This window comes from Phascolarctos cinereus, unplaced genomic scaffold (assembly GCF_003287225.1).
Source record: "Phascolarctos cinereus isolate Bilbo 61053 unplaced genomic scaffold, phaCin_HiC Scaffold_2;HRSCAF=192, whole genome shotgun sequence".
Taxonomy (NCBI): Eukaryota; Metazoa; Chordata; class Mammalia; order Diprotodontia; family Phascolarctidae; genus Phascolarctos; species Phascolarctos cinereus.
In genome coordinates, this window is record NW_027555625.1 from 309,877,066 (window position 1) to 309,899,867 (window position 22,802).

At 40.2% G+C, this 22,802-nt stretch overlaps 1 protein-coding gene across 1 annotated transcript in view; it reads left to right on the forward strand.

Moving 5' to 3' along the window:
* ASTN2 (astrotactin 2) overlaps positions 1-21,928 on the forward strand; it is a 1,115,013-nt gene extending 1,093,085 nt beyond the window's left edge. The window contains 1 exon segment of the mRNA XM_020990605.2: positions 21,076-21,928. Within this exon segment, the coding sequence (XP_020846264.1) occupies positions 21,076-21,313 (238 nt within the window). The 3' untranslated portion in view covers positions 21,314-21,928.
* Positions 21,929-22,802: the final 874 nt, after the last annotated feature.

Consider the following 22,802-nt stretch of genomic DNA (forward strand, 5'->3'; position numbering starts at 1 on the left):
AAACAGAAAAGGAGATACAAAAGCTAACTGAAGAAAATAATTCCTTAAAAATTAGAATTTGACAAGTGGAAGCTAACGACTCTATGAGACATCAAGAATCAGTCAAACAAAATGAAAAGAATGAAAAAATAGAAGCAAATGTAAAATACCTCACAAGAAAAATAACTGACCTGGAGAATAGATCCAGAAGAGATAATTTAAGAATTATTGGACTACTATTCTGGGCAACATCTTTCAAGAAATTATCAAGGAAAACTGCCTTGATATCCTAGAAGCAGAGGGTAAAATAGTCATTGGAGGCATCCACAGATCACCTCCTGAAAGAGATCCTAAAATGAAAACTCTAAGCAGTACTTTAGCCAAATTCCAGAACTATCATGTCAAGGAGAAAATACTGCAAGCAGCCAGAAAGAAACAATTCAGATATCAAGGAGACACAGTCAGGATTACACAGGACTTAGCAACTTCTACATTAAAGGATCAGAGGGCTTTGAATATGATATTCTAGGAGGCAAAGAAGCTTGGATTACAACCAAGTATCAGCTACCCAGCAAAACTGAGCATAATCTTTTAGGGGGGAAGATGGATATTCAATTAAATAGAAAACTTTCAAACTCCCCTGATGAAAAGACCATAGCTGAACAGAAAATCTTATCTTCAAATACAAGATACAAGAAAAACATAAAAAGGTAAAGGGGAAAGAAAAAAGAAAACCATGGTATTCAATAAGGTTAAGCTGTTTATATCCTTACATGGGAAGATGATACTTGTAACTCTCTTAAGAATTTTATCTCTATTAGTGCAGTCAGAAGTATACTTAGAGGGTATAGGTATAAGTTGACTTTGATGTGATTATAAAAAATAAGGAGTAAAAACAAAGGATTGTACTGAGAGAAGAAGGGGAAATTTTATATCTCTAAATGTTTATGTGGATAAAATAGAGAAAGAGCAGATCAATGAATTGGGTATGCAATTTAAAAAGCTAGAAAAAGAACAAATTTAAAAAAAAACAGTTAAACACCAAATTAGAAATTCTGAAAATCAAAGGAGAGATTAATAAAATTGAAAGCAAGACAACTGCTGAACTAATAAAACCAAGAGCTGGTTTTATGAAAAACAAAACAATAAAATAGATAAACCTTGGGTCACTTTGATTAAAAAAAGAAAGAAAACCAAATTGCCAGTATCAAAAATGAAAAGAATGAATTCACCACCAAATGAAGAGGAAATTAAAGTAATAATTAGGAGCTATTTTGCCCAATTGTATGCCACTAAGTCTCCCAATATAAGTGAAATGGATGAATGTTTACAAAAACATAAATTGCCCAGGAAGAGGAAATAAAATACTTAAGTAACCACGTTGTAGAAAAAGAAATTGAACTCCCCATCAATGAACTCCCTAAGGAAAAGATCTCCAGAGCCATGTGGATTTAAAAGTGAATTCCACCAAACATTTAAAGAACAATTAATTCCAATACTATATATATTATTTGGAAAAATAGGTATATTCCTACCAAATGCCTTTTATGATAGAAATATGATGCTGATGCCTAAAACAGGAAGAGCCAAAACAGAGAAAGAAAATTACAGACCAATTTCCCTAATTAACAGTGATGCAAAATTTTAAAATAAAATATTAGCAAAGAGATTATAGCAATTTATCACCAGGATAACCCACTATGACCAGGTAAGATTTATACCAGGAATGCAAGACTGAGTCAATATTTGGAAAACTATTAGTATAATTCTATAATTTGTCAATAATAAAACCAACAGCAATCATATCATTATGTCAATAGATGTAGAGGAAACTTTTGAGAAAATACAGTATCTGCTACTATTAAAAATACCAGAGAGCATATGAATAAATGGAGCTTTCCTTAAAATTATAAGTAGTATCTGTCTAAAACCATTAGCAAGCATTATCTGTAAAAGGGATAAATTAGAAGCCTTCCCAATAAGAACAGGGGTAAAACAAAGATGCCCATTGCCACCACTATTATTCCAATATCGTACTAGAAATTCTAGCTTTAGCAATAAGAGAACAAAAAGAAATTGAAGAAATTAGAGTAGGCAACAAGGAGACAAAACTATCATTCTTTGCAGATGATATGATGTCATACTTAGAGAATCCTAGAGAATCAACTAAGCAAATAGGCAGAGCAAGGAATAGTTTAGCTATCAGATCTATGGAGAAGGAAAGAATTTATGACTAAATGAGATAGAGAACATTACGAAATGCAAAATGGATAATTTTGATTACATTAAATTAAAAAGTTTTTGTACAAACAAAATGAATATAATTAAGATTAGAAGGAACGAAGAAAGTTGGGAAACAATTTTTACAGTAAGTGTTTCTGATAAAGGCCTCGTTTCTCAAATATATTCAGTGCTTCTTAAACTGTGAGTTGCGACCCCACATGGGATCACAACCCATAGTTTAAGAAGCAGTGAAGAAGTCATGAGTGAAAAAGGTTTAAGAAGCCCTAATTAGAGAACTGAGTCAAATTTTAAAAATACAAGTCATTCCCCAACTGACAAGTGATCAAAGGAGATGAACAGGCAGTTTTCAGATGAAGAAATTAAAGCTATCTGTAGTCATATGAAAGATGCTCTGAATCACTATTGATTAGAGAAATGCAAATTAAAACAATTCTGAGGGGCAGCTAGATGAAGCAGTGGATGGAGCACTGGCCCTGAAGTCAGGAGGACCTGAGTTCAAATATGGCCTCAGACTAAACACTTGACACTTGCTAGCTGTGTGACCCTGGGCAAGTCACTTAACCCCAATTGCCTTAAAAAAAAACCAATTCTGAGGTATCACCTCACCCCTATCAGATTAGCTAATATGACAGAAAAGGAAAGTGATAAATGTAGGAGATGTGGGAAAATTGGGACACTAATGCATTGTTGGTGGAGTTGTTAACTGACCCAACCATTCTGTAGAGCAATTTGTAACTATGCCCAAAGGGCAATCAAGCTTACCCTTCAATGCAGCAATATCACTACTAGGTCTGTATCTCAAAGAGATTATAAAAAAGGGATAAAGACCTATATGTACAAAAATATTTATAGCAACTCTTTTTGTGGTGGCAAAGAATTGGAAATTGAGGGGATGCCCATCAGTTGGGGAATGGCTGAATAAGTTGTGGTATATGAATGTAATAGAATACTACTGTTATAAGAAATTATGAGCAGGTGGATTTCAGAAAAACCAGGAAAGACTTGCATGAACTGATGCTGAGTGAAGCAAGCAGAACCAGTAGAACACTGTAGACAGTAACAGTGACACTATGTGATGATCAACTATGACTGACTTAGCTCTTCTCAGCAATACAATGATCCACGACAATTCCAAAAGACTCATGACAGAAATTGCTGTCCATATCCAGAGAAAGAGCTATGGAGTCTGAATGCAGATCAAAACATACTATTTTCGTGTGTGTGTGTGTGTGTGTGTGTGTGTGTGTGTGTGTGTATGTGGCTTTTCTCTTTTGTTCAGTTTCTTCTTTCACAACATGAATATGTGGAAATATGTTTCTATGATTGCACATGTATAAGCTATATCAGATTGCTTGCTATCTTCAGGAGGGAGGAGAGAAGGGAGAGAGGGAGAAAAACTTTAAATTCAAAATCTTATAAAAGTAATGTTGACAACTATACATGTAATTGGAAAAAATAAAATACTATTTTAAAAAAGACTAGAAAGGTGAGAAGGCAGGTTTATGTTCCATTTGATTAAAAAAAAAAAAAAGATTGCTTCATTGATGTCTCACCAGAAAGCAGCTCCAGTCTCCTCATTTTTTTCCATAAGAAGGTTTTACGATTGCAGTGCTATTTTCCAGCTACTAGGGAGGCACCAGTATAATGGAAAGTAAATTGGATTATGAGTCAGGAGATTTAGGTTCCACTCTTCATTTTGTCATTACCTTGTTCTGCGACTTTGAGAAAGTCACTTGACCTATCAAATCTATCAATTTCTGACTGCCACAGTCCCACAAAAAAAAAATTAGGGAGTATTGTCAGGGATACAGATGTCATTGACTTTGTGACACAGAGTCATCACTGCCTAATCATCAGGTAATTTCTATGCCCATGACTTTAGGCAGATTTCAGCACAGTTAGCACACAGTGCCTCCTTCAGATGACATACATTCACCTCAGAAAACACATTAACACTCAGGGGAAACACACAAAGAAAACACAGACTTCGAAGCTGCTCTACCATGCCATACCAAAAGGCTCAGCTGAGTGATCTTACCCTCCCTCTTTTGAAAACAATGGGCTCTGCCACTGCAATATGATGGGCCAGACTCTAACAAACATCAGCCCAAAGGGTCTGATTCTATATATTGCCAGGAGGAGGCCTTAGATTGTAAAAGAAGCTAATAATGCCCTTGTTAGGGCTATTGATAGCAGCTGCTGACTTCTTAGTCCCACAATGCAGCACATCATTGAAGGTGAGAGCTGGAAAGAACATTAGATATCATCTTCTAGGCCACCCTATATTTGATCTAGAATCCCACACACAATATGGCCAAGTGACCATTTCAGGCCCACTGATGTAGATGTTAGTGGATGCTAGTTGACTCATTGATGGGGAGAGTTTATTTAAACTTTGGATGGCTAACATCAAGCCAAAATAACCCTCTTTACAACTTCCTCCTCACCTCCTGCCCAGTGGTTCTAGTTCTGCCCTCTGAGGCCTAGCAGAATTGATCCTGATGCCTTTTTTCCCCAGTAACCCTTCAAACACTTAAAAACAACAAGCATGCCTCTTACTCCAAGTCTTCTCTTCTCAGGGCCAAACATTCTGTTTTGCCAAATTATATAAATGTGAACATCAGTTCTTTCAGCAGTTCATCATATGGCAGGGATCCAGTTCTCTCCTTGTCATGAATGGTGATTCAGCTTGTCAAAGGCCTTCCTAAAATGTGGCACCCCACTCTTAACTCAATCTCTTTGACGTGAGTGTCAGTGCAGATCTGGATCAATGGTAGCGCCACATCCCTCATATGTACACTCTGCACATCATACTGTAGTCAAAAAATAAGTTAGATTTTTTTTATTGCCATGTCACATTGTTGATCAAATTAAGCTTTATGTTGTTGTTCAGTTGCTTTTAAATCGTGTCCTACTCTTTGTGACCCTATTTGGGGTTTTCTTTGCAAGATACTGGAGTGGTTTGTCATTTCCTTCTCTAGCTCATTTTGCAGATGAGGAAACAGAAAAGGAGGGTTGAGTGACTTGCCCAGGGTCACATAGCCAGTAAATATCTGAGGCTATATTTGAACTCAGGAAGATGTCTTCTTGACTCTGGGCCTGGCACTCTATCTACTGCACCACCTAACTGCCCCATTGAGCTTTAAATTCTAGATCATTTTTCATAAAAGCCACCAACTGGCCATAACTTCTTCCCTTCTGTTCTTGTTCATTTTTTTTTGATCTGTGTAGGACTTTACATTTATTCCTGTTAAAATTCATCTCATTCAGTTTAGTCCATCACTGTAGCTTACGAGGAGCTTAGAGGTCCTGTCTGCTGTCCAGTGTACTGGCTCTCACTGTTTGTGTCATCTGTAAATTACCATCTGTGCCTTTAGCTAATTCACTGGCCCCCACCACACTCAACCAGAATATGTCCTCCAGGATGTGTAGCAAGCTTCCCTGACTTCCTTATATGGTAATGTCTTTCTCTGGACTTCAGATTCTTCCTCTGTAAAGGCAGATGCTACAGTCAATAGATAGAGAATCACACCTGGAGACAACAAGACCTCAGTTCAAATCATGCCTTCACATTCTTTCTAGCTATGTGACCCTGGGCAAGTCACTTAATCATTATCTATTTCAGTTTCTTCATCTGTAAAATGGAGATAATTATTGAACCCATCTCTTAGCGGATAGTTGTGAGGATCAAGTGCATTAATATTTGTAAAGTGCTTTGCAAATCTTAAAGCACACTATAAATGTTAGCTATTATTATTGATTATCATATATAAAAATGCAGGAGTTCACCTCTGTTGTCCCTTTAAGCTTAGGCTCTTTCTTTGGAGGTTTTTTGTTCTAGTAGTAGAAATAGATCTGTTCCAAGCCATCAACATGGTAAGACCACCAACCAGGCCCTTCTGTCTAACTACAGATATGTGTTTTTGAGGCCTGTAAATAGTCCACGTGGGTATGAAACTGACCACAGCTGGTTGGCATGTATGAGGCTTTGCCTCATGCCAAATTAAGAGATGGCAAGTTAGCTTCCCCATCCACCTTGAGAGACAGAGAGTAAGCCAGACAAACAGCAGTCACCAGGATACAGTGGACACACCTGGTACGTGTGAGTCATCTAGAGGCCTTCTCTAGGTGAGATACTGGGTGTGCCTTCAGTCTCAGACCACTGCTAGCTCTTAGCCCTGACCTATGCCATTGCTTCTCCAGGCTCTGTGGTGACTACAATGAGTAAAGATTTTCCCAGGAATGCCTTATTGGGGGGTTTACAGGATAGACTTTGTTCCCATGGTTCATTAATGTTGAAGCTCAAAATGTTTATCAGCTCAGCCTCTCAGCCACAGTAATGCATGCCCATAAAACTTAGTGACAAGAGGGAGTCTATTGCCTCCAAGTAATAAATACATCAGGCTGGCATCCCCCAGAGCCTGGTTTCTGTGGCAACTACAGGTTACTGCAAACAGCTGCTACAGGAAGACACACTGACATCCAGATGTCCTAAGCATAAGGTTTACATTAGGAGACATTAAAAACTGAGCTCATAGGTGGCCCTAGACCAGGACTCACTGTGGTCAGGACATCCTTGGCACTGGCTGCTTTGGTCCCCTTTAGATTTCTTTGATTGAAAAGTGACATGAGGAGAGAAGAAACACAGAGAAGGATTTTGTGCTGCCTAAATAGAAGTATCCATCTTGACCTACCAAAATTTAATATGATTGTGTATTCATTTCTTCTTCAGCTGACTTTGTCAAAGACCATCCAACCCTGCCTTTGACATTCTGGGAAGGACTTTACCAACTGTAGACATCAAGGGCAAAAATTTACTTTTGAGAATTTATTGGACACAAACTCTTGGTTACCTCTCTCAAGCTATGGTATTTTGGGGTCCAGAGAGATTCAATCACTTTCCTTTAATAGAAGACTTCTTGGGAATGCTACAGAGATTCTGATCAGAGAGAGGGAGGAAAGGAAGCCATACCTAGATGCACATGTTTCTACCAGTCATCTAACAAGTCCCAAGGGCAATGTGGATAGACATAGTATTAGCAGTATGGAGAAGGCCAGGGTGACTGGGCATCCTAGAGGAAGCCCATTCTTCTGAGGTCTCTGTGATGCATGTTGGGGTCTGCACTTAAGAGCTGAGATTAATGAGTAGTCATGAGGCTAGAGAGTAGTTGTAGTGAGGTCGAGTCTCCCACCTTCCTAGCCTGCTTCTCTATGTAGATGAACCACAAGGTGTTGACTCAATGTTTACAACTGATTTAATTTGCTTCAGGTTCTCCAGCTGAGAATTGCTAAAAAGCATTTATCTATGGTTATCATTTCTTGAACAAATACTTGTGTGTATAAGCATGATACAAAAAAAGTCATTCAAGCCATTTATTTAGACCAAACAGTTGTTTGACTGAGTGATGTTTTCCCCTCCTTTTCAATCAGTTGCACCAGTTAACAGTAGATACTTTATTTTTTGTATCAATGGCTAATTTGTGAAGAATGATGTTTCCTGATTCAAGTTCTCTTTATTTTATCTCCCATCCTCCTACCCTCCCCCTCAAAAAGATAATAATAATAATAATAATAATGATTTGTTGAACCAGGGTTCAGGGATCTTAGAGATCAACTAATTATCAAAAGTTCTTAACTCTCACTTAAGCTACTTGCTTCAGTTTCCTCAACTGTAAAATGGAGACAATAATAATAGTATCTACCTTCTAAATTCTTGTGAGGTTTGAATGAGATCAAATTTGTAAAAGAGCTTAGAAACCCACAGTAGGTGCTTAACAAATGCTTCTTGCCTTCCTTCCTTTATTTTGTGTCATTAGCTCTTTTGGCAGTGTGATGAAGCTTATGGGCCCCTTCTCAGAATGTTTGAAAATAAACCAAATAAGATATGTCAGACAACAAAGGAAACCCATTATTGTGAAATATGGCTATCACTTTTTAAGTTAACAGACATCAGATACTAGGCAAACCACCCTCCTCCAAAACAGGAAACTTTTCTAGCATCCCTGAGAGACAGTGATTCAGCCTTTTGTCAGAAACTTCCAATGACAGGGAGATCACTGCCTCACAAATTAGCCACTGTCAGTCAGTTCTACTTCTAAGTATTAGTAAAATATGTTTCACATGGGGCTGAAATGTCTCCTTATGGATTTCTCCCTACTGCTACTTTTTCTGCCCATTGGAGCAAGAAAGAATAGGTCATATTACCCCTTCCAAATGTCAAGCTTTTAAAGATTTTGTAATGGCTACCCTATTTCCCCTTATTTTTTGTCTTCTTCAAAGACAATACTATCAATTCCTTCTCTTCTTCATAGGACTGATTTTCCAAACCATTTTATTATTCTGGGCAACTTTCTCTGAACTCATTCCAGTTCATGAATGTCCCATTTAAACAAGGATGGACAAAATGGAATACAAGACCCTCACTGGGGTTTGATGGTGCAAAAAAAAAGTGTGTGAGGGGGAGGGGGAAAGTCCAAAGTAGACCCTAGATGCTATTCTTCCATTAATGTAGCCTCAGATTGCATTCACTTTTGTGTCAGTCACATTGACTTGTGGAATGGCACTGAACTTGGGGTCAACAAGAAAAGAGATATTTAAACTCAGATCCAGCAGCTGTGGATGTAGTTGAAAGGCAAGCAGGAATATTTCTTCGCAATCTATTTCCCATTCTTCCCCAGCTGTCCTCAGAAGTTTGATCTCTGTCTGGTCACTACTTAACGTGCCCTGTCATCCAGCAGACCAGATCATCAAGTGAGCAGAGACAAGGCCCATAAATTCCCCTGAGATTTGTCTGATCCAGTCAGACCAGTAGAAAGTGGCTGCTTTCCTAAATCTTCCCTTTTCTAGTCTCTCCTTGTTAATCAAGTTATAAATTAGTGTTCCTGGTCCCTCCTCCACTCCTTCCTCCCCCGACAGGCAGGGCTAGGTCAGGTCTCTGTTTAGGAAGATTTCATTTCCAGTATTTGAAAAAGTGGTCACTCTGACCTGCCATCTTCCCCCCACCAAGGGAACACTTGGAAATGCCCTGAGTTTAATTTATGGGGCTAAATTGGCAATGCAAGAGCTGTGTGACAATATATTATCCAACTCACACCAGGCAGACTCATTCTTTCTTTCTCCCCACCTCTTCCTCTTTTCCTCTCTCAGCATGTCGTGAGCAGTATACTATTCAGCTCCTTGTTATTTCTTATTCTGTCATCTCCTCATGCTTTCTGGGTTTTTCACTGTGGCCTTTCAAGGAGTTAACAGCTGGTCATGTTTCTCAGGAAGAGAGGTAAAAAGGCAACATATTGGGTAAAAAATCAGGAGATCTCACTCTGCCATAACTTGCTATGTGACCTTGGGTAACTTACTTCTCTTTCCTGGTCATTGATTTTAACATCCAGAAAATGGGGACAGTACAAATCTGCACATTGCACTGGACTAGGTCTTATTTAAGGTTTCTTCAAGCACTAAACTGTTATGATCATTCACTACTACTTTATAAGACAAAACACTAGATATCTCTAAGAAGAATTTTTTCATACTCCAGACATCAAGGATTTGGGATGTAAGTTCCTATCTAAAATCTCAGTTTCCACTTTCTTTTGGGTTCAGGATGAGGGAACACAGTCCCTAGGGACAAATAGACCTCTTCTGTACTTGATAGACAACTATGATGTAGCAGAAATCAATCAATCCCTAAGCATTTGTTAAATGCCTCTTCTGTATCTGGAGATATAAAAGCAAAAATGAAATAGTCCCTGCTATCATAGTGCCTGTGTTCTGAGGGAAATCAACATGTACATGTAAACGTAAATTTGTATATGTAAAATAAAAGCATAATAAATACTAGATAATTATAGGGGTGGCACTAAGTAGCTGTGAAGATCAGGAAAGGCTTCATACAGAAGGAGGTACTGACTTGAGTCTTGTAGGACTTGAGTTCTTGTAGGAATCATGTCTTCTAAGAGGCAGAAATTGAGGGGCGGGGGAAGAGTACTCTTCAGTCTGTGCAAAAGTCAGGAGAAGGGAGATAAAGTGCCATTCTGGTGTGATGAATAGCAAGCGACCACTTTAACTGTTTTTTAGAATTTGTAGAGGATAGTAATGCATAATAAGGATAGGAAAGTAGGTTGGGTACAGTTTGTGAAGCTCTTTAAATCCAGGGACCTTTATATTTATATTTGGACCCTGGGCAAGTCACTTAACCCTGTTTGGCTCAGTTTCCTCATCTGTAAAATGAGCTGGAGAAAGAAATGGCAAACCACTCCAACATCTGCCAAGTAAACCCCAAATGAGGTCCCAAAGCATTGGACAGGACTGAAATAAGCAAACAAGGACAACAATTGAAGTTATTGGTTATTGGGTTACTAGTTTGTGACTTTGCATTTCACTTGCCTGCTATCCTCACACACAAATGTGCCCACTGAGGCCGTAGCAAATCAAGCAAAAGTGTTTTGCTAGTTTTGTTCATTTCAGTCTTTATGCTGCTCACACTCATTTTATTTTATTTTCTCTCCTTTGAAATATCATTCCTTAGCAATGTGCTTTTCTAACTATTATCATAACCAAGAAAATTAGGAACACATTATGACCAAGGCCACTTGAGAGAGGTCTGTGTGAACCTTGGGATCTTGATCCCAGTTCTTCTAAAGGTTTACTATAGGACTATAATTACACAGCTGAGTCATGACATCCTGAAAGAACTTCACTTTAATCCTTTTCATCTCAAGTTTAGTAATACCTAAAAGGCCTATCAGAAAGACTGCTCCAAAATATACCCTCATTTTTCAACATCTTTTCCCTTCATTCAATGTCTCCTTCACCCCACTCATCCACTAACATCCAAGCTTATGGTTGTCCCCGTCCCCTCCGAAGCAGCTTTGTGGTGGCAGCAGATAGAGATCAAACTGGCTCTCCTGTGTCATCTTCCTCTCATCTTCCACCCTACCCTCTACCATTTTGGTATAAATTTAGGAAGTCACAGATAACAATTTCCTATGAAGCCCCTTAAAAGTCTTACCTAATAATCAATCCTGTTGGTGACCATCAGAGCATGCCAGTGCTTCAAACAGACAAGGAATTTTCTTGCAGGTGGGGAAACCCCAGGATGGAAGGAATAGATCCAGCTAAATGAGTTCAAATACTGACTCCTAGCAGGGGGCAAATGTAATGTATTTGCCTGTGTTGTTTTAATTGAGGGAAGAAACAGCACATGAATCCACTTTTCATGCTAGCTTTCAATGAAAAGAAAGTGGGAAATATCACTCAAATTGCCTCTGCCTCCTTCCCAGAGCTAGTTTTATAACCAAACAGGTAAGGTAGTGGTCCTCCAGTGCAATGGGATAATGGGTCACCAAGCAGGGATCCTTGTCCGAATACATATCCCCTTCTGCCTGAAATTTTTATCATTAGAAATTTCTTCTTTTAAGTAGTCTCCAATAATAACTCCCATTTCACAAAGATCTTCAAGATATACCAAGTGCTTTCTGAACAATGAGTCAGGCAGGTAGCACAACCATCCTTATTCCAACTGAGACTCCAAGACTCATCCTCTTGCTTCTACTAGCTGTAGATCCTGCTTATTCCTTTGAATGAGGAATTTAAATGGGACTTCTAAACACTGAGGGAAAAGATCTGAATTCTAGTCCCAGCTCTACTATTGAATAACCTCGGGAAAGTCATTTTCATCAAGGAGTCAAGCAATCAGGCAGCCAACAAACATTTATTAAGTACTTCTATGCCAGGCACTTTGCTAAGAACAAGAGTGAAGTAGTCCCTGCCATCAGGGAACTCACATTCTAGAGATAGGGGAGAAACAAACACATACATACACATAAGAGATAACTCACAGTTTTTGAGAGGGAATACATTAATAGGAGGGATAAAGAAAGACCTCATATAGAAAAAGACACTTGAACTGAGTTTTGAAGAAAACTAGAGATTGCGGGTAGTGGAGATGAAGAAGGAATACATTCTAGGAATGGGACACAGGCAGTGTGAAGGCACAGAGATTGGAGATGGAATGTCATGTATGAGGGATAGTAAGAAGGCCAGGATGGCTGGACCATAAATTGATTGAATGACGGGGAGGATAGTAGGAGAGGTTTATTTAGTGAAACTGGAAAGGTAAGTTGGGACCAGGTTGTGAAGAGCACGGGATGACTAAGAAACAGAAATAGGGAAGTTCTGATGTACCATGGGTTAGATTGGGGGCAGGAAGGGAGGAAATAATCTATTATGTTTTGGAAATACTGAGCTTGAGATGCTGACATCTAATTTCAGATGTCCAATGTGCAGTTGGTAGTACAAGATGAACTATCAAAGGAGAAACTAAGACTAGATGAACAGATGTGGGAGTTATCTTCCCAGAAATTATAATTAAACTTATGGAAGCTGATGGGGTAATCAAGTGAGAATGTGTAGAGACAGAAAAGAGGAGGCCTAGGACAGAACCTTGGGCTACAAGCACAACTAGGGACTGTAACATGGATTATGATCCAGCAAAAGAGATTGAGAATGAGCAGCCAAATGAGTAGCAGGAAAACCAAAAGAGAATGTCATGAAAACCCACAGAGGAGAGAACATCCAGGAAGATCAATTAGAGAATTTCAGAAGAGGGGTGTTTGGGAGAGGGAGATTTCTGTTTTAGACATATTGACTTTGAGATGTTTTGGATATGTTCAGCTGGAGGCATCCAGTAGGCAGTTAGTGATGTAGAACTGGAGTTTAGAGGAGAAACTAAGGCTGATTACATAGATCTAAGAGTCATCATCATAGGTGTTAGTTATTGATGAGATCACTAAGTGAAAATGTACAAAGAGAGGAGAGAGCCCAGAGTCCCTAGATACACCCACAGATAAGGGAGCGGGATCAGGATCATGACCCTGCAAAGGAAACCAAAGTGGGACAACCAGGTCAGTAGGATGAAAATCAGGAGAAAGTAATGTCATAAAGCCCTAGGGAGGAGAAAGTTTCTAGGAGAAAAGGATGGTTACCAACACCAGATGGTTCAAAGAAGTCAAGGAGTAACCATTATTATCATCATCATCATCATCATCATCATCATCAAATTTTGGAATTAATTGGTCATTGGTGACTTGGAGAGAACAGTTTCAGTTCAGTAATGCAGTTAGAAGTCAGTCCAAGAGAGATTAAGAAGCAAATATAGTGGGGAAAATGGGGTGGGGGGAGTGGTGGCACATAGTGTTAGTTTTGTTTGTTTGTTTTGTTTTGTTTTTCCCACTAGGAGTTTGGCTGTGAAAGGGAAAGGATATAGTGGATAGTGTTTTGAGAGAATGGTAAGATCAAGTGGAGGGTTTTTTTTTTTTTAAGGATGAGGAGAACTGATCCCTTTTGTAAGTAGAAAAGAAGCCAGGGGATAAGGCGAGATTGAAAATTAGGGAGAAAAAGAGGGGATGATCAAAGGGGCAAGGTCCTAAAGCAGAAAGGAGGTGATGGTATCCAGGGTACTAGTAATGGGATTAGTGTTTTCTTTTTTTAATTAATGTATTTATTTTTGGTTTTCAACATTCACTTCTACAAGATTTTGAGTTCTGAATTTTCTCCCCCTCCATCTGCTCCCATCTCCCCAAGATGGCATGCAATCTCATATAGGCTATACGTGTACAATCATATTAAACATATTTCCACATTAGTTATGTTGTAAAGAAGAGGGGAAAACCACAAGAAGGAAGAAACAAAATAAAAAAAGAAAGAAAAAATTTAGTATGCTTCGATCTGCAGTCAGACTCCATATTTCTTTCTCTGGATGTGGATGTGGATAGCAGTTTCCATCATGAGTCTTTTGGAATCGTCTTAGATCCTTGTATTGCTGAGAACAGTTAAGTTTATCAAAGCTGGTCATCGCACAATGTTGCTATTATTGTGTACGATGTTCTTCTGGTTCGGCTCACTTCACTCAGCATCAGTTCATGTAAGTCTTTCCAGATTTTTTTTCTGAAATCTGTCTGCTCATCATTTCTTATAGCACGATAGTATTCCCTTATATTCCTATACCACAGCTTGTCCGGCCACTCCCCCAATTGATGAGCATCCCTTCAAATTCCAATTCTTTGCCAGCACAAAAAGAGCTGCTGTAAATATTTTTGTACATGTGGGTCCATTTCCCATTATGATCTCTTTGGAATACAGATCTGGAAGTGATATTGTTGAGTCAAAGGGTCAAAGGCACAATTTTATAGCCCTTTGAGCATAGTTCTAAATTATTCTGCAGAATTGTTGGATCATTTCACAACTCCACCAACCATGCATTAGAGTTCCAATTTTCACACATCTTCTTCAGCACTTATCATTTCCCTGTTTGCCATGTTAGCCAATGTGATAGGTGTGATGTGGTAAGCGGTTGGTATTTTCAAGGAGAAGGGAAACATCTTCGGAGACTGAAGCAAAGGAAGAGAAAATGAGTTGATGATGTTAATGGTATATTGGAGTGAAGTGTTGTGGGAGGGGGGTGGGGGAGAAAGAAACTTATGATGAATGGCCTCACTTTTTTTTTCAGGCAAGTATCTGGTGAGTTCTCTCCTAAGAGAAAATGGGAAGAAAATCTTTAGGAAAGATTCTGAGTGGAGTCAAGTTAGCAAACATTATAATGCCTACTGCATGCCATGCACTGTGCTAAACACCGAGAAGAATAGAAAGAAATGCAAAACTTATAATCTAATGCAGAGGGGTATAGAGAGTCATTTGGGGAAGAGTCAACACCTTGGCATGTAGCAGTGAAGGCATAGGTGAGACTGCATAGTAGAAATGTGTGCTAGATCCAGTCAGTATCATTGTGTGACTTCTTCCATTAACATTAAACAGTATATGTGGAGAAGTTGGATAGTGGGAGTGATGTGGGTTGAAAGTTTGGAGAAGGGATGGGTCTCAAATATGGAAGACAATATGAAGTTAATCTGGTTGACTATTGGATCAATATTCTGAAAGGAAAGAAGTAAGGTCAGAGCAAGGGTGATGGCCTGAGAAAACAGGGAGGAGTAGAGTGACTGGAGGTTGCCTTGAACACTGGGAAAAAGGCTTAGGAGGGATCAGGAAGAAAGGAAAGGTTATGATCAGATAGAGAAACACCTGGATTGTGTATACAAGGGGTGAAACATATTAGGGAAATGATAAGATCATGCTCCCAGGAAAAGCTCATCAGCAGGAAACTCATTATCCCAGAGACTGCATCCGCTTTGGTACTCATACCTCATCAGTACACTCAGTAGCCTCTGTAGCTCTGATTTAGAGGTCAGAGCAAAACACTCTTTCCCAAAGTTCCGTTTAAAGAGCACTCATGGCCCATCCGCTTCACTCCGTGATTCCAGCTCCACCACCATGATGCCCCACTCACCCCTTTTCCTTTTGTTTGCTCTCAGCATATTAGAAACTCCTCAAGGGAGGACAGGGATTGTCTTATTTTCTTATTTGTGTCCCCAGTGCTTAGCACAGTGCCTAGCACATAGTAAGTGATTAGTAAATGTTTAGTGAATTGAATTTAAGAATATGTCCTGACCTGTGTATAGCTGAAGTGAAGTAAAGGTTCAGATCATAGAAATGGAAAAGGTTGATAAGCTGGGAAGTTTATCTGAGGAAACATCAACATGTAAACTGAAGTCCACAAGGCAAGTGTTGGGAGGAGAGAAAGCCTGGAAGTCTCTGATGGAAAAAAAAAAAAAAAGGAAAATGACCTGGAGGCCAGTTAAGAACCTCTGGGAAAGGGCTAAGCATTTGTTAAGCACCTACTATGTTCTAAGCACTGTGATAAGTGTGTTACAAATATTTCTTTTGATCCTCATAACAACCCTATGAGGTATGTGCTATTATGCCTATTTTTATAACAAAGAAACTGAAGCAGACAAAGATTAGGTGAACTGCCCAGGGTGACACAGCTAAAAAGTTTCTAAGGCTGGATTTGAACTCAGATCTTCCTGAGTCCAGGCCCAGTGTTTTATCCTCAAACAACCTAGCTGACTAGAAATCTGTCAGAATCTAGATAGAGTAATGTGATTCGGATGGAATGCCTCAAAGAACCGCTACACTGCTAAGTGATCACGGTAGGGGGAGAATCTGGAAGTAGCTGAAAGGAACAAGAAGCATGCCTGCTCCTACTCTTCCTCCTGTCCAGATATTTAAGTGGCACAAAATGAAGGTACATACAGTGCTAGAGAGGGTATACAGGACTGAAGCATCCTCCAGGAAAAGCCAGGCTTCTGTAATTGCAAGGAAATAGAAAAAGCGTGAGAATGGTAAATCGAATGTGAGGGGCAGTTTGTTAACAAAAGGGAGGGAGGGGTAGAGAAGATTGGAAATGGACATGAGTGGACCGAGGCTGCCGTGAATGAGGGATCAGAAAGTAGTGGCTAGGGAAGGACACTTCGGCCTAGTCATCCTGTGACCCCAAATGGCAGGGATTCTAGGTGAAGTCATAATGTAGTGGACTGATCAAAGACAAAGATCCCCTTTGCTCCCTAGATGAGAAAGGTACAGACACAAAGCAGTCAGGCCGGAGGTATTGTGATCTTGGCCACGGGAAAACAAGAAAGGGCTTTGATGATCTAGCTCGCAGATGTCCTCCTTTCCATGTACCCAGGTTAGCCTTGGTCAGTTCTCCAGTTATTCACCTGTCCTATACTTAGGCCAGCCCATACTAGTGTGACTGTAGAAGATTTGTCAACCGTTATTATGGGACAAAATGGGCTCTTGCTCACTTGTGTCTGACTGGCTTCCCAAGTATGATGTCACAAATTATTATCGTTTGGCCATTTAGTCATGTCTGACTCTTCATGATCTCATGGACTATATGGACCACATCACACCAAAAATGTCCATGGAGTTTTCTTGGCAAAAATAATGCAGTGGTTTGCCATTTCCTTTTCCTGGAGATTAAGGCAAACAGATTAAGTGACTTGCCCAGGGACACAACAGCTAGTGTCTGAGACTGGATTTGAACTCAGGTCTTCCCAACTCCAGACCTAGCACTGTATCCACTGAGCCACCTAGTTGCCTCTGATGTCACAAGTAGGCACATCCAATAAGTTTTTAGAAAGTTTTCAGATTAGGGAGAGAATTCCAGAAAGGAGGGAGGGTGGGAGTGTTGGCCTGGAAGGGAGTCGGGCATATCTAGAACGGAGGTAGCCTGTCAGCAGGAAGTGGTATGTTTTCTAGACTTCCAAAAATACTTATTAGACTTGTGAAGCAATATATGAAAGACTTCATAGAACTACATTTGGAGTCAGAGGATCTAGATTCAAAGAATTCCTCAGTTACTTACCATCTGTGTGACTTTGGTCAAATCATTTAACATCCCTTGCCCTCAGTCTTCTCATCTATAGCATGGAGCTAAATAATCCCTATCCTGCCTAGCTCATAGTTATTTAGGTTCAAATGAAATAACACATTCAAAAATGCTTTGTAAATGAATGTGTAGAACACAATAGAAATGTAAGCTGGTGTTATTACCTAAAACTAAAAAAAGCAAAGAAATCACTCATTTATTAACCCTCTAAAGCTGAGAGCAGCTGGGTAGTGCAGCAAGATAGAGTACTGGACTTAGAATCAGCAAGACTTGAGTTCAAATCCTGTCTCAGACTCTTAGTGTCTGCATAACCATAGGCAAGATACTTAACCTCTGAGACTTAGTTTCCTCCTCAGTACAATGGCTGCAATAATAAAAGCTACCTCACAAAATTGTTATGAGGCTCAAATGAGACAGTACATGTAAAGCACTGTCTAGAACTATATTTATTATAGTATAGAACTATACTATAACATTTAGTTAGCTGTTGTTATGTAGTTTATTTGTATGTGTTTAATTATGTGGTTTACTTTGGCTTGGAGCCAAAGTACCTGGATTCAAATGCTGGGTTTACCATTTGCTATCTGTGTGACTTTGGATTGGTCATTTAACCTCTCTGGGCCTCAATTTCCTCATCTGTGAAATGAGGAGGTTGGATTGAATGACCTCTAAGGTCCCTTTCAGCTCTAAATCTATGATTCTGACAACCTGGGATCCACATAAGACACAGCAGATGCACTTGTAATGTCACAGCAGGACACAGTCTCTGTCCCTCAATCTTGTCTGCAGTGGGAAGAGGCATTCTGGCCCTGAGTTATTTTGGGAGGGAAAGACTCAGCTTTGACTGAGAGGGAGTCAGGGCCAGCAAGCTTTTCAAATCATCTGAGGCAAATAGAGAATAACCAAAGAGAGCCAGAGATGTTCAAAGCCAAGGAGGGAGCTGCGCAGACCCCACGAGTGCTTGATGTCAGTCCCTTCACATATCCTCCCCCTTACTTTAATCTGGAGCTCTGGCTTCTCTGAAGCTGAGAGATTTCTGTCTCAGAATCTCAATCAGTAGGGCTGTGTTGAAGATGTTAGAAAAATAGTAGAGTGTATAGATCCAAAGCTGAAATTCCGTAAGGCTTTCCTAATTAAACAACTCCCTATCCTTTGCTTATCCAGTCTCTCTCCTCCTTACCTAGTCCCAGCATTCAATGCAATTTCTACCCTCCCCAGTCCACCAGGTATAGCATAAACATTTTGCCAATGGGAGTAAGTAATGAGGTGAGAATATTGGAATAATACCTAACCCCTGCTTCCTCTCTCCTCCTCCTCCATACTTCTGGCTGCTATAAATAGAAGCTGGGACTAGGCTGGTATAGAGTATAATGCCCCTGGGCCGAGCAACTTCTACTCTCTTAAGAGTCTCCAGAAAAGGTTAGTGTTTAGGGGAAATGCTGTGTTCAATGACCTAACAAAAACATTCGACTCCATTAGCAAATCTGGGCTCTGGCAGCCAAAAGTAAGTGAGTTTTGCTGGGCAGAGAAGCCCTTCGACATCCTGAAGTTATTATATGATTAAACAATCGATAAATCTTTATTGAGTGCCGACTTTGAGGTTCCTTACCCAGCCCCTCCCTCCCCACCCAAACAGATGGTTAAAGACAAACCTCTCCCTGCCTCCTTCCTCAGACTTCTTAATTCAGGGCTGGGGAGGCCTGGTGTTGAAGGATACTCAGAAGCCCTTCATACACTCTACATTACAACCAACAACTGCCTTGCCTTGCTGTTCCTGAATTTAACATTCTGTCTTCCACTTCCATACCTTTGCCAGGGCTGTTCCTCATGCCTGAAATACATTGCCTTCTTATCTCTGCCTCAGCCTTCTACAAGACATAACTCCAGTGCCACCTCTGGATGGAGATTTTCCCTATTTTCCCCAGCTGTTAGTGTTCAATCACACCTCAAATTATTTTGTATTAACTATATTGTATCTCCCAATAGAACATAAGTTACATGAGCACAGGGACTATTTTCCATTTTGTATGTAAGTTCCCATATAGATATAATATGTGCATTCCCATGTACATAGCAGGCATTTAATAAATGCTCATGGAATCATAGAGTAACATCATGAAAAAATGGAAGGAGCAGTGGATTGAAGAGACAAAAGACCTAGTTTAAAGTCCCGGCTCTGGATCATCTTGGCCAAATTATTACACTGAGGGCCTCAGTTTCTTCCTCTGCCACCAAAGGGTATTGGGCTACGTGATCTCTGAGGTTTCCTTTCATATTCTCTTCTCTGCTTAGACTTACTGTGCTCCAGGTTTCTCTACAACATGGATGTTCTATATTCGAAAGCTCCTTCCATCTCTGACATTCTTTTAGCTTTTAGTTTGGGGAGAGTAAACATGGATCTGTTCCCCTAAATCCTGGAAGAGTAGAAGCGGGGACTGGAGAACTGTTAGATCATAAAGGAGGCAAGTTAAGAATAAATGAAAGGAAGAATACCTTTATGCAGTCAATAGTAAACACATCAAACTCCTTACTTTTAAGCGATAATAAAAATCCTTTACCTTGACATGGTAATTTGCAGTTTTCAAAGTACTTTTCCATACATTAGCTTATTGCAAAAGGAATGTGCATTAGAATGGCTATCAGAGATTGGCATTCTGACCTAGTTCTGCTCCGAGGATGACTTGGGGCAAGTGACTTTATTCCTCTAGGTCTGAGGTTATAGGAGCATCATTTTGAGCTAGAAGGGAACTTAGATACCTATCTCTTCTGCTGAAACGAGGAGGTGTGGCCAGCTGGCGTGGTTGGCTGTAGCCAACCGAATCATAGGTGAGAAGAAGGTGATCTCCATTGGGACATATAGAAGCATAGATCCAGAGCTGAGAGGGACCTCAGGTCACCTACTACCTCACCCCTTTTTTTTTTTACAGATTAGGAAACTAAATGAATTTCTTAACTTCTCTGGGCCTTAAAGTCATTTGGGTAGCAAGTGACAGAGCCAGGAATGAAACTATTTTCTGAACTGTAAAATTAGGTAACTAAATTCAGTGATCACCAGAGTTCCTTCCAGTTCTAATATCCTGTGGTCCACATGAGTTATACAGGGTATTAGTATTTCCATTTTATAGATGAGAAAACTGAGGGCCACATAAGTGAAGCAACTTGCCTGTGTCCCCATGACTAGTAAGTAACAAAAGTGGGACTTTCAGATTGAAAGAGACAACATGGAATAGAGGAAAGAATACCAGATTTGACATTAAGGAATCTAGGGTCAAATCCCTACTGTGTCATTGATTCATTACCTGTGTGATCTCAGGCAAATGCTTTAACCTCTGTATGTCTGTTTCCTCTTCGGTTGAATGAAGGAGTTAAACTAAATGATAACCCAAAGTTCCTTCCAATGTGAAGAAAGCCTGGTGATTTTCCAGTGTGTGTAGAAATTCAAGAGGCATGGCGGAGTACAGTGGCCATTCTCTAAAATTTTTTCCAACTCAAAATCCTATAATCCCATGATTCTGTGCTAGCAGACCTTGGGGCTCTTGGTCCTCCAACTGCTCTTTCCTCCTGCCTTTCAGAAAAGCCCACCTGATCCTGAGGAGGCTGGAGAAGGTCAGCAGCCACTGCTCTACCCTCCTGCGCAGCGCCTACATCCAGAGCCGTGTGGACACCATCCCCTACCTCTTCTGCCGCAGTGAAGAGGTGCGGCCAGCTGGCATGGTCTGGTATAGCATCCTCAAGGACACCAAAGTCACATGTGAGGAGAAGATGGTCTCCATGGCACGCAACACGTATGGCGAGTCCAAGGGGCGGTGAGAGAGAAGACTGGCCTCAGGCTTTGGATGGCCAAGAACAGAGACTCTCAGAAAGGAGAGATGGAAGGACACATGAGGAACCTGGATCCTGGGTGGGGTTTGGGGCAGAGGGTGACTAGAAGGAGTCACAAAGGCCAAGCCAGACATTTTTTTTCCATGGACAGTTGAAGGGACCTTAGGTAGCAGCCGGGATCATACATTATTTTCTTTCTTTCTTTCTTTTTTGAGACATTATTTGACTCTGTCATAAAGTCTCACCTTTTTAAAACCTTTTCTTATGGACTCCAGAAATCCTGAAATGAGAGCATTCTGATGGGGGCCACATATTACCCTTCCCTCCTTTTCCCCTTGACTTTGACTGGCCTCAGCAATTCTTTCTCTGTGGTCTCTCTTCACCTATTCCTATCCTGCCTCTCCACCCAGGCCTCAGAGCACACAGGACAGCCCCTTTGGCTGTAGCCATCTCCCCAAAGTAGACCTGACAATTTTCCCAGTGAGAATTTTTTTTAATGCTCTCCCATTTGCAGAACTCCTGCCTCTTCCAACTGCTCACAGACCCACCCTAGCAGAGGTCCTGACAGGCTGTTCTGTGCATTAAAAATTCATATGAAGTCCATGTTCCTGCCTATGTGGTATTTCTTGCCAGTGGAATACAATTTGTGACATTCCCAGCCTCCCCTAGCCAATGATCTTGGGTGCCTTCCTCCAAGAAACTGAACAGCAAAGGTGTAGCTGCTACACGAGAAGCTGTCTGAGGTTAATGGGAACCCCAAGAGAATGATAAGGAAGTCCAAGTCCCTAGATAGTTTTGTTGCATCTCATAGATGCTTATTCATTGAATCGTGGTTCCATCTTGATCAGAGATCTGACTGAGTTTATGATGATAATAATGTTAACACCAATAGCTAGCACTTATGTAACACTTTAAGGTTTGCAAACACTTTACAAACATTGACTCACTTGATTCTCACCACAACCCTGAGAGTTAGGTGCTATTATTATCTCCATTTTACAGATGAAGCAAATAGGTTAAGTGACTTGTCCAGGGTCATATATCTATTGTCTGAGGCTGGATTTGAACTAAGGTCCTCCTGAGTCCTAGGCCAGCACTCTATCCATTATGCTACCTAGCTAATATAGTATAAGGGGAAGAACACTGAAATAAGAGTGAATAAACCTTGTTTCTTGTCCTGACTCCGCCACTGACTTACTATATGTCCTTGGGCAAATCATGTCACCTGTCTTGTTCTTTGTTTTTCTCATCTCTAAAATGATGAGGTTGGACAAGAATAACTTTGAAGGTCACTTCCAGGTCTACCATTTTGGGTTTTAAAGTCTGGTCCAGCTATAACTGAAATATATACATTCACACACACAAACAAACACATGTGTGTACATGTACATATATATGTGTGTGTATATACACACACACATACACTTACATATATACATATAAAATATAGGGGAGTGTGTGTGCATAAATTCCACTA